The sequence below is a fragment of the Oreochromis niloticus genome, linkage group LG16 (genome assembly GCF_001858045.2).
Source record: "Oreochromis niloticus isolate F11D_XX linkage group LG16, O_niloticus_UMD_NMBU, whole genome shotgun sequence".
NCBI lineage: Eukaryota > Metazoa > Chordata > Actinopteri > Cichliformes > Cichlidae > Oreochromis > Oreochromis niloticus.
Genome location: NC_031987.2, coordinates 1,349,462 through 1,362,074, shown reverse-complemented (window position 1 = coordinate 1,362,074; position 12,613 = coordinate 1,349,462). Strand labels below are relative to the sequence as shown.

At 42.6% G+C, this 12,613-nt stretch overlaps 1 protein-coding gene across 6 annotated transcripts; it reads right to left on the bottom strand.

Moving 5' to 3' along the window:
• Positions 1 to 4,883: 4,883 nt before the first annotated feature.
• LOC100692609 (ICOS ligand) lies at positions 4,884 to 9,872 on the bottom strand. Of its 6 annotated transcripts, none has more exons than XR_001224179.3 (7): positions 9,062 to 9,176; positions 7,709 to 8,071; positions 7,338 to 7,628; positions 7,202 to 7,243; positions 6,621 to 6,717; positions 6,311 to 6,397; positions 4,884 to 6,168 (listed from the first exon to the last, which is right to left on the bottom strand). XR_001224179.3 is itself a non-coding variant. In XM_025904081.1 (7 exons), the coding sequence occupies exons 2-7, from the start codon at positions 7,926 to 7,928 to the stop codon at positions 6,125 to 6,127; spliced, it is 777 nt and encodes a 258-aa protein (XP_025759866.1). In that variant the 5' UTR covers positions 7,929 to 8,071; positions 9,714 to 9,872; the 3' UTR covers positions 4,884 to 6,124. The 6 variants fall into 6 exon arrangements, 5 of the variants coding, with proteins under 5 accessions (XP_025759866.1, XP_013125688.1, XP_013125690.1 ...); XM_025904081.1 differs by lacking the exon at positions 9,062 to 9,176 and adding an exon at positions 9,714 to 9,872 and having other exon boundaries at positions 6,625 to 6,717; XM_013270234.3 differs by having other exon boundaries at positions 6,625 to 6,717.
• Positions 9,873 to 12,613: the final 2,741 nt, after the last annotated feature.

The window sequence follows — 12,613 nt, the reverse complement described above, 5'->3', positions numbered from 1 at the left end:
ATAAGAATAGTGTACAGTAATATACAGTAGTAGGATAGTGCAAGACATGGTATCAAATAACTCTAACGAAGTAATATACATAACTATATCCTGGTGAATAAATAACTTAACTATCAGTGCAGGCGATTCTAGAAAGTGACAAAGTATTGTGCAATAGAATGAAGGGAGTAGCAGCATATGATGGGGGGATGAAAACAAATATTCAATAAGTACTCTTGGGTAATATTGCACGGACTGGGAGGGAACAGAATAACATTGGTAATCGTCTCAGGAGAATCACCTACAGAGTGAGGAAGAGTTATACAGTCTTATTGCCACCGGTACAAAGGATTTCCTGTGGCGGTCAGTTCTGCATTTCGGGGCAATGAGTCTTTTGCCGCGTTTGCTCCGATGGTCCATCATGGGGGCGTGCATGGGGTGGGAGGGATTGTCCATGATAGAAAGAAGCTTTTTTAGCATTCTCCTCTCAGACACCTCCTCCGGGTTCTCATGTCTGACACCCAGGACAGAACCAGCCTTTCTAATCGGTTTGTTCAGCCTGTTGGCATCAGCTGTCTTCACCCCACTTCCCCAGCACACAGCTGCAAAGAACACGACGCTCTCCAACACCGAGTGATAGAACATGGTCAGGATTTTCCTACCAACATTGAAGGACCTGAGCCGCCTCAGTAGGAAAAGCAGACTCTGCCCTTTTTTGAAGATAGCATTGGTGTTCTTGGTCCAGTCCAGTTTACAGTCCAAGTGTACCCCCAGGTACCGGTAGTCCTCAACGATCTCCACATCAGCCCCTCTGATGGTGACAGGGTTAGGAGGAGGAGCCTGCTTCCTAAAGTCCGCGATCAGTTCTTTTGTCTTTGTGATGTTAAGTTGTAGGTGGTTTAGCTCACACCACTCGACAAAGCTGTCCACCACACTCCTGTACTCCTCCTCCTGTCCATCCCTGATACAGCCCACAATGGCAGAGTCATCTGAGAATTTCTGCAGATGGCATGACTGAGACTTGTACCTGAAGTCAGATGTGTAGAGGGTGAAGAGGAAGGGTGATAGGACCGTCCCCTGCGGCGCCCCTGTGCTGCTCAGGATGTTATCTGAGCGGCAGCTCTTCAGTCGGACATGCTGTGGTCGACTTGTTAAATAGTCCGTAATCCAACCTACCAGTGGGGCGTCCACCTGCATTTCCATGAGCTTATTCCCCAGCAGTGATGGTCTGATCGTGTTAAAAGCACTGGAGAAGTCAAAGAACATGACCCTCACAGTGCTCCCAACAATGTCCAGATGAGAATAAGCCTGGTCCAGCAGGTAGATGATGGCATCCTCCGAGTCCACGCCGAAACGAGGTTGATAAGCAAACTGCAGGGGGTCCAGCCAAGGCTCCACCAGCAGACGCAGATGTTTCAGGATAAGTCTCTCCAGCGTCTTCATGACATGTGAGGTCAGAGCCACTGACCTGTAGTCACTGGGGGTCGACGGGTTGATCTTTTTAGGGACAGGAACCAGGCAGGATGTCTTCCAGAGTGATGGGACTCTCTGCATTTCCAGGCTCATGTTGAAGATCCGTTGTAGAACTCCAGACAGCTGGGAAGCACAGCACCTGAGGGCCCTGGGACTGACACCATCAGGGCCAGCAGGGGAGGCGAAAGGAGAAGATGGGAAGAGCTGGGTGTGGAGACAGGAGACGCAGGGCAGTCGAACCTATTGAAGTGTAGATTTAGGTTGTTAGCACTTTTGACGTCCCCATCCATCCCAACACCTCTCTTTTGTCTCAGGCCAGTGATGGCCCGCATTCCATTCCACACCTCCCTGGTGTTGTTTTCCTGCAGTTTGTTTTCCAGCCTCTGTCTGCAGTGTTGTCAACTTAGCGACTTTGTCGCTATATTTAGCGGGTTTTCAGACCCCTTAGCAACTTTTTTTTTCTAAAAAGCGACTAGCGACAAATCTGGCGACTTTTTCTGGTATTATTGGAGACGACTTTTTGACGTGAAAACGCGTATTGCTCTTACTCTCAACAAGCAGCGGGTACCTCACCCGTGCCAAAGCACTCACAGGCGGAGGATAGTCCTCCCCCAGCTGCGATCAGGGCAGGAGATGTTCACACCTATGCGTCCAAACGGCAAATGAATCGCGCATGAGCGAAGCCGCTGCTCCCGCACTGACTGTAACGCAGTCAGTTCTTCTTTTACTGTTATGCTGTTTTGTGGATCACAAGGTTTAAAACTACTTATAAACACACACACACACACACACACACACAGTAACTCCACCAGAGTGCCAATTTCGGGTCACTTTTGCCGGTCCAAACCCGGATAAAGGAGTAGGGTTGGAATTGTGACATTAAAAAACAATAATTACTAAAAGAAATTTAATTTGTAGTTCTAAATAAATTCTAACTACATTTAGGACGTTTTTTACTCACTTTATGTCTCTTCCACGATGTTATTTCTCTCTCCAATTACGCGATGACGTCATTTAGCGACTTCTAGCGACTTTTAGGACAGCCAATAGCGATTTTCCTTACTGAGGAGTTGGCAACACTGTCTGTCTGTAGGACTCTTTACCCTCTGCAATCTTGGCTTTCAGGTCCTTCTGCACCAGTTTCAGCTGATCTCTGTCACCATTTCTGAAAGCGAGTTCTAGCGACTTTTAGGACAGCGAATAGCGATTTTCCTTTCAGAGGAGTTGGCAACACTGCCGGATAGTTAGTTGTCTGCTTCTCTCTGGGCTTTACACAGCTCTGACTGCTAGCTAGCTAACTAGCTAAAGTCAGCGATGTAGATAACTGGGAAAAGTGAAAACGTCATGGTTCTACTGATGTATAGCGAGGAAGAAATAATTTTAGGACTATATAAGTTCCACAATAATACTCATGCTCCACAGTTGCCTTTACTGTACACTTTAAAGGGTTTCAGGCAAAGTTACAGAAACTCTAGTTTTAGCCTCAGACCAGCCTGGCTGATGCTAGCAAATGCTAATGTTAGCCTCTGATTTAGGCTGCTAAAGACTTTTAGCTAGGTGAAAAGGATAGACTAATTTGGTGGTTTGGTGGTCCAACTTTTGTTGAAAATGTTATTTATGTAGTGCTGAGCATGTCATTTCTGGTATGTGGGATATTTTTGTGACCTTGTTGAGCTAATGTGGTTAAATAATAACTATATCTTGATTGAAGTATAATATAAGTACTGAGCTGGTGTGCAGGGATGTTATATGCCTTATCCGGTTGTTCAGTCTGACGTCACTGGCCGTGTCTGGGCCTAAACTCCGCTGCAGGTCCATATATCAAACGATCACTGTGGCATTACTGAGAGTTGAAAAACTGTCTAAAGTCTTTCATCTTTAATAAAATGATCAGTGTTCTGCTCTACCAGGTGTAACAATTGAGTTTAACATCCAGGCATCCATGAAAATGGAATTTATGACATTTAACGGCGTTAGAAGTTAGCAGGAAGTTAGCTCGCTAGCTTCTATCTAAATACAATATAGCATGTCCTGGCTGCGGGGTTTAGGAAACAAATTCAAACGTACAGCTCTGCTATAACTTCCAACATAAATGAAGACAGAAAACTAAACAGCAGTGACGTTTGTAGGGTTACTGAAGTTTGGCTAGCTGGTATATAATGATGTGCTACGTGACCGCTAGCGACACAGCTATGTTAGCATAATATAAACAAACTAACTTTTTTTCCACTCGATAAAAGTTAACGTGAGTGTTCTCGGTGGTCAGGAACAAATGTAATCGCATGGCAGGATGCTGTAAAAGGACTAAACTTCAGCCAGGAGAACAACTGAGATAATCCATCCACAATACGAGGTTAGTTATTCATATACTGCTGCATGGGCTGTGCTGTAGTTACATCGTAAGGTTTTAAAAACTGAGCTTAAATAAATGATTAGCGGTAATAAAAGCCGAGGGAGGTCAACAGTGATCACTGACTGTTTTATGAGCTTTTTGAGATTAAATGGAAGAAAATACAAAACATTAAACATGTTAACAACACAAAAGCCATATTAAAGGCAGACTACTTTAGGCCCGGAAGTAGGATTCGTCACGTCATCACTGAACAACCGGATGGGGATGCTGCTAAAATATAAATTGTCTATATCACACTTTTAGCCTAATAATGAGCAGAGATATTTGCATGTCTTCCTTCAGATCCTTAGAGATTATTTGGGAAGTGGATCAACAGCTTTCACTAAATGAAACACTCTAAACCTGCACTGAATGCTGTTATGGATATGCAACTCTACATGTATTATTAGAAAATTATAAATGATATATTTTTTTATTTATTCGATTTCTTTTTTAGCTTAAATATAAACAGCAGCAACAAAAAACAAACTTTCAATTTCTTTTAGTTCCTCTTTTTTTCCTGAGAATAAATTTTGACTAGTCTTATTGGCTGAGATGAAAGAGCAAAACTCCCGACTGCTGTAGTTCCTGCATGAACTGAACTACTTGAAAATCCAAGAAAACGCTGAGCGTCTTTTCTTTAAAGCGCAGATGGAATGTGATGCAGACTGAAGGCTGCATTCAGGACTTTATCTGGTTCATGAAGAGTGGCACCATTTTGAACTATGATGTTTAAGTGCTGTGACTGCTGAGGATTCGTGGACACAGATCCTTGTTCACTGCGCTGCTGTTTACAGTTTAAAGTCTTCATCAGAACAAACTCTGCTAACTGTACTTTGCTGCTCGTTGTCCTTGAAAAGCAAGAGCTGACACGATCAGTTCAGTAAATGTCCTTTTACCTGTAAGCTTGGTTTAGTAACCTGTCCTAATATATTTGTGTTGTATTTATTATAAAGGGCAAAGTGGTGTCAGCCCTGTGCTGAGAGGGCTGTGCTCATCCATCCGTCCTGTTCTAATAAAGACACGTTTCACGAACACCTGTAGTTCACTTTTATTCATATAGCATCAGTTAACAAACACACGTGTTACTGTAAGGTGAAGACCCCACAGAGTTAATGCAGGACAAACGTTCACTCGGATTCACTGATGAAGTGAATGCAGGACTACATGTGTGTCCTTATCATGAGTGGACACACATGGATGTGAACCACACCTGTTTGGCTGAGCCCAAACAACCACAGCGGTGATTCGAACCTAAAGTACTCTGGATACTGTTACTGTACAAATACTATTACATGTTTGTTGGTCAGGTGTCCTGTTTGAAGAAAACACTTGAATGTGCATGAACACGTTTACATGAGGACAAACTGACTTCAAGGGAAAAACAAATCTTCACATTTTAATGTCTGTCAGTTATTTTGTTCACGAATCAGCTGTTTGGTCATTTTAGGATGAGATGGATGCTGTCATCATATTTTAGGATAGTTTTTAAGGTGAAGAGAATAAAAGAATATTTCACATTAAATGTACCGATGTTGTTGTGGACTAAGCTCAGATACCTATAGGTTGTAACTGCATAGAAATGTATGGTTAAGGATATAAACATTAAGTCTAAGCTCTTCCTCTCCTGTCCATCTTTCTTATCCTTCTCCATCTCTGAGTGAACTTAGCTCTCTGTCTTTTCTCTCCCTGTGAAAAAAGCAGCTGGACCTTTAGCTTTAGCACACACTGTGAGACAAACTGCACACACAGTTTGTGTGTTTGCTGATGTTTGTTGAGCCGATAGAAATGTTGGAGAAACATCTTTGATGCTCTTTCCTCTTCTGTAGAAGCTAGAAGCCGACGACATACGTACGCCCGCTTTAACCCAGAGTATAAACACTATAAATGATACTGTTGAACCAAAAGTAATGAGTCTATTTTGAAAAGTTAAGAAGTAGAAAGTAGTGTTAACATGTAGGCAGTAAAAAGTTGTCAGAAAAATAAATGCTGAAGTCCAGATGCCTTCTGCTTAAGTACAGTAACAAGATCCTTTAGCTTATCTTCACAGAGGGAGAAATGTTAAAGCTCAGAAATCTCTCAATTTCAAGCAGGAATTACAAATACTGAGCATAACGAGGTACAGCCCATCATGTGAAGCTCTAAATTAAATAATGCCAGAGAGATGAAGCTGGTCGTTAGAGTCTTGTTGCAAGTCTGGTCTCTGGTCTTGGTCTCACTCTGAATCTTAATGCAGGCTTCATTTGTGGTCATTCTGCCTCGGTGGTAGGAGAGCTGACCTCAGAGCTGTGCTTCTCTTGGGCTTTCTCTTCGGCTGTCTGCCCCTGAAATGGAAGGAAAAGCTTCCTGCATTGAGATACAGCAGAGCAGCAGTGTTTGGTTTAACACACGTATCCCCAACAAAGTCCTGCCAGTACTGGTCAGCCCGTGTGCAGCACCACCCTCCTGTACAACACTAGCACACACCTCCATTCTCTGCTAGCAAAGCACCGTTGGAAAGATAAGCAGCTGACGGCTCAGGACCGTTAGACCTCTGTTGTCTCTGTTGGTGATCTAGAACAAAATCAAAATATGTCAGTCACAAACAGGACAGCAGGGGGCGCTCTACAAGCTGATTTTGTTCAGTGTTAATGATGCTGCTGTGACACTAAGAGCACTCATTTTTTGTAATAAATTAAAATTTTTATGTTTACATATTAATATCAGCTGTCCATAATTATTGTTTGACACAAAATCAGATAATTGTATCTGCTAAAACAGTAAAAGAACAACTTACTTACATTTCTTGTAGCCAAAGGCTGCGAGTACTACGAGTACTACAAGTACTATAAATACTCCAATCACAGCCGTTGCAGCCACAGGCAGGCCTTCACCTGTAAATAAGCAGACTGTGCATCACCCACAAATGCAACATGAAGTTATTGTGACTGCATGGATCATGAATGCAGTGGAAGTTTATGTTAATGACTGCATTAAACACAGAAATCGTCCATGTAGTATAAATGTAAAGCCATAAAATAGTAGCTTCAGTTTATTTGGTGTGTATAAGTAAGTTAGCTGTGATGTGACAGTAATGGACAACAAATAAAACAGCAGCTGATCAGCAGCTCTGCTCATGTAAGCTTTGGGCTCTTAGAGTTTCACTGTCTTGTATCTGATCTGTAAGTCGTTTCATTGTTTCCATGTCACTGACTGCAGTTTAGCCCATAAATAACAATCATTCATAAATCATAATAGAAATCATATTAGTCTGTAGTATTTGTGATATATGGTAACATGTGCTGCTTTTCCTGCAGAGCACGTTTTAAACACACATGGTGTGTAAGTCGTTTTAAAGTGTAAATGTGCTGCGCTCACTGGGGACCTCATCTGTCTCCTGTTTGGACTCGGGGTTTGGAGCTGTGAGGCGACAGAAATCACAGCGTTTTGAGATACTGACACACTTTGATGGGAGACTGGATGTTGATTAATGGTGATGTAATCCTCTGTGTACCTGCAGGCAGGTCTGCAGTTGCTCCCACAGTCTTGTTAGAAGTTGGGTTGTAAACCGTGCAGGTCACCGTCTTTGACCCCGTGAAGTTGGCTGTGCTGATGATGCTGTAGGTGCCGTCTTCCTCCTTGTGGATCTGCAGGGTCAGAACATCAGGTGGTTCCAGTGCACGTTCATGTCCTTCATGGTCGGTGGAAATCCATGCCAGTTCAGGTTCAGGAAAGCCCCCCTGTGTTGTGCAAGTTGCTGTCATCTTCTTTTGGTTGATCTCGATGTTTGGCTCCTTAAAATTAGCTGTAAATATTGTAAATATGTATCAATGACATATATAAGATAACAAGTTTGATGTGCCATAAAATGACGCAGATACCAACCTGCTACATGAACCATGGTTTGGCAGAGTTTGTCCTTGATATCTCCTGCATGGTTGAAAACGACTTTAAGGGACTTCAGGTTGTCTTCAGGCATCAGCGGATCGATGATAAGGGACAAGTTTCCAGATCGTAACTGATCAGGAAAGATTTTGGTTCTGTTTTTAAATGACACGCTTTGATGTTCCAAATCCTCCTTTCCATTTCTGTAATAGTGGAGCATTTCATTATTATTTTGGTTCTGCCAGTAAATGCCGACTTTCTCTGGATCAAACTGTTCACTGAGTGTGCACTGCCAGAGTAACGGCTCTCCTCTGGTTCCATTAGTTTCAGAGGAAGCTGCCACCAGTGGGAACCCACAGAGAGCTGCAAGGAAACAGACAAAGGTTCAGTTAGAACGAACGGGAAACAATAAGCTCCATTCATCATAGTCGCTCCTTTGGAAGTCTGAAATCATGCAAACTGTCAGCAATCCAACTATTAATGAAAATTATAAGAAAGTTTTAAAACCAAACGTGGTAATAGTGGGACAATACAGAGGAAACAAGGCGCTAACGATGTGGAAATAATACGTTAATTTTTAAAGTAACAACCCAGTAAGACACTGTATGAACAGCGATTTCAGATGAGCATGTTCTGTTGACATTTTTGTAACTGGATAAAAACCAGAAACTGAAGGTAATAATATGCGCACAAATGTTTATGAGGCAACACCAGTTAGCAATGGTGCAGTAATGTATGTGTAACAACACAGGGGCGTAATTTCTAGGGGGTTAGGGGGTTATGACCCCCCCCCCCAGCCAATATAAGCCCCCCAATAAAATTATGAATTATCTTGCATAAGTAGGCTGTTGATTTTCTTTACCCATTTCAGTTATTATCAGAGATAATAATAATCAAAATAGTTGCATGTTTAATCATCTGGGAATTTACCCAGATTTATTTATTTATATAGACAGAGATCTTTATGATTATTTCATTTTCACGATTTTATTAACTCTAACAAACATAATAGAACACAGTGTGAGCAGTTTGTCACATTAAATCATTAACACGGCACCAAGCTTTAATACATCTGTACTTCCCACTATCACACACAGCATAGTGCTGTGGAAACGTCACAGCTTTCTCTCATACTGACACACAGAACAACCAACCAAACAAAGTTATAATTTGATTATTTAATAATAAATAAATAATTATCAATAACCACGTTTTTTAAGCTATAGCCTCTTAGCAGCAGCTAACTCCAGGCCACTGAAAGGTCGCAAGCAGAATGGCTGAATCATCATCTCACTGCTTCACGCTGACGGATTTATGAAAGTAAAAGTGCAATAAAGTCAAAATCACACCTACCAAAGAAGAAATAAAACCTTTTCTTTGCCATCATGAACGAAAGCTCACTGTCTCAACACAGCTGCCTGCCTGGCCACACCTGACGCGTACGACATTTCTGCCACTGCGCATGGTCGCTGTTACGTTACGCTAGCTCCGCCCTCTCAGGGCGGGCCTGATGCAAAACTTCGACTGCTGGGATTTTGTGGTCAGACACCATCTCCAGCTACGAGCCGGATGTCGACTCTGATCTGCTTCATTTGTCTTGCATTAAATCTGTCAGCGCTCTGAAACAGGTGTAGGTGCTGTTATAAGGCTGTAATTAACCCTTAATTACATTTTTCAGATTTCACCAACAGATTATGTTTTTCAGTTGAAAATGCCAAAGAATACTTTAGATCTTTAAGGTTCAATAACTAAATCACTGAAAAAGCAGCTTAGATATGTGTGCGTGTGCGTGTGTGTGTGTGTGTGTGTGTGTGTGTGTTGGGATGCCAGGTTGGTGGTAATGCTCCCTCCGTGGGTTTCCTGTCAACATTTTTGTTGCTCTACTGCTGCCTGACTTTAAATTCTTTCTTTTGTAAATCTGAGAGACAAAACTCTGGATTAATAAAAGTTTGCTGTTCCTCCAACCGTCTGTAGTACAAGCAAGAACAAGAAGGACTCTGCCTACCTGCTGGAGTAAGTCTGTCCTCTTTGATGGGTAAAGCTGACGTAGCTCTAATATTTTCTGTTGTTCTTAAATTCAAGTTTACATGAACTGCACGAGTTAATCACACACTGTAGAAACTGCTCTGCTTCTGTTTCAGTCGCTCCCTATAAGAGGAAGTGTTGGAGCCACTCCTTCATGCAAACAATGTGAACAGACTGGCACGTCAACTTTGTGTCCTCTCATTTTAATTTAAAAAAGAAAAGGTGCTTTATTCTCTGCATGTTTAATTCAGTCTGAGGTGAACCGTTTGCCTTGCAGCAGTTTGAAGGCTTCTGTCTCTGACTAGAATGAGAAGACGGGTTCAGCACGGCGGGGCACCGTGTAATCAGACTGAACCAAAGCCAGGGTCTAACTGTTTAACTGGGGTGTGGTTGGTCAGTGTTGCTTGGTGATGGAGCAGAGAAATTAAAACTGAGCTCAGTGTGGAAAACGATGCTTTAAGAAGTTCATGAACTCAGAGCGAGGGGGAATTCAGATATTACAGTGAGGGAAAAATTCACTTCCTCCTGCTAAATTTGTAAGTTTGTTCACTTCCAAAGAAACGAACAGTCTCTAACTTTAGAGTTGATTTTATTTAAATGAGACAAAATAACATGACAGCTCTTTGGTCTTTCCCGTGGGACTGTACTGGGTCCTGTTGTAGTTGTTTTTGTTGATGTGTGGCTGGCAGCTGCAAAGCTGCAGCCAAGTGCGTTGGAGTGTACAGCAACTGGAAATAAAGACATGTATGCTGAATGTGTGACAATGTGGTTGGGTCCAACATGCATCTAGAGTGGTGCTGATAGCCAGGAGTGTGGCGTGGCGGAACCACCACGGGGCCAACCAGTGGGACCAGCTGCAGGACCGGTCTAAGCACCGGATGCAGCTAATAGAAAGTCTGTCAGCTCCCCATGGGAGTGGCTGGTGTCCAGTCTACTCTGGCACCCGTGCCGGTCTCTACGGTGAGGCCTGCCTCGACACCGCCTACCTGTTCAACTCAATTCAATTCAATTTTATTTATATAGCACCAAATCACAACAAAAGTCGCCTCAAAGCGCTTTATATTAACTATTACCTGTGCACCCATACCCACTCCTCAAGTGGGAGCAGCTAGTGGCCGGCAGGTTGCTGTTCCCCAGAGGAGGGCAGCTGTGGTTGGGTCCGTCATGCTTCTCTACAGCCTTCCTGAGAGCTTTCTGACAATAATAGGAGGCAAAAAGAGTTCTTACAATCTTTTCTTCTGGATCAGGTCGTTTCGCTGTGTGTGTGTTTGTGCATGTGTGTGTGTCTGTGTGTTAAAGTGTGCTGTGAGTGAGTTTGTGTCTGTAAGCATTTAAAATGAAGAAAAACGTATCAGCGTTCTGAAGTTTGCCCTGTGCTTTGATGCTGCTGAAAACAGACGTTATGATCAGGGATGTCAAACATTAGGTCCGGGGCCAGAACTGGTCCGACAAAGACTCCGATCTGTCCCGACGGATTTGGGAAATATGATGCTGGACAAAGAGTTTTGTACTTACATATCAAACAAATCTTACATCTCTTCTGATAATAATAATAATAATAATAATAATAATAATACATTTTATTTAAGAAAGCGCCTTTCAAAACACTCAAGGACACTGTACACAAGCAATAACAACAACAAACATAACAATTTACAAAATAATAAGGATAAAATGTTGAGCAAATAAATAAAATAAATTAAAGTAGCAGGACGGAAAAATGTATGTGGAATAGGCTAATGTGAACAGGTGAGCTTTGAGTCTGGACTTAAAAAGAGGGAGGGAAGTGATGTTTCTTAACTCAGGAGGAAGGAGTTCCAAAGACGGGGGGGCACGTCATCAGAAAGCCCTGCGCCTCACGGTGGCTGGCCGGGGGGAAGGGATGGTGATCTGAACCAGGTCAGAGAGGTATAAAGGCGAAAGATGATGGATAGCCTTGAATGTGTACAACAGTATCTTGAAATTGATGCAGTATTTAACCGGAAGCCAGTGAAGCTGCTGCAGAGCAGGGGTGATGTGGTGCATAGAAGGGGTCCTGGTGATAATACGAGCAGCAGAGTTCTGGACACACTGAAGCTTATGGACAGATTTTTGACTACCGTATTTTCCGCACTATAAGGCGCACTTAAAATCCTTTAATTTTCTCAAAAATCAGCAGTGCGCCTTATAATCTGGTGCGCCTTATCTATGAATTCTGGCTGTGTTTACTGACCTCGAACTGATTTTATGTGGTACACGGCGCTCAAAAATCTGTCAAAAAATGTTTTAGTAGGACTTTGCTAAGCTACGAAGCCGAGCATTATGGCTACCGCAGTCAGGAGCCTCGCGGCTCATAGTAATCTGGGTCCAAAACTGCGTCTGCGTCAGATCCCAAACGAACACTGTGTAAATTCTTTCATCTTTAATAAAATGATCAGTGTTGCTGCTTTACCAGGTGTAACAATTAAGTTTAACATCCAGGCATCCATGAAAACAGAATTTATTAAATTAAACGGAGTTAGAAGTTAGCAGGAAGTTAGCAGAAAGATAGCAGGAAGTTAGCTCGCTGGTTTCGCTAGTTACCTAAACATGATATAGCATGTTCTGACTGAGATTTCTGGGCAAAAATAAAACGTACAGCTCTGCTATCACTTCCAACATGAATGTAGAGAGAAAACTACACAATAGTGACGTTTGTAGGATTACTGAAGTTGGGCTAGATGGTATATAATGCTGTACTAGTGATCGCTAGCGACACCGCTATGTTAGCATACCAAAGCATAACATAGTGAACCTGGAGAATGAACGCTAACAGCTTTGACAAAAGTCCAGCTGGGATAACCACATTTACTCAGGGCCTTCTTGATGTGCTGTTCTTCTGCCTCCCTGGCCGCTGTGTCA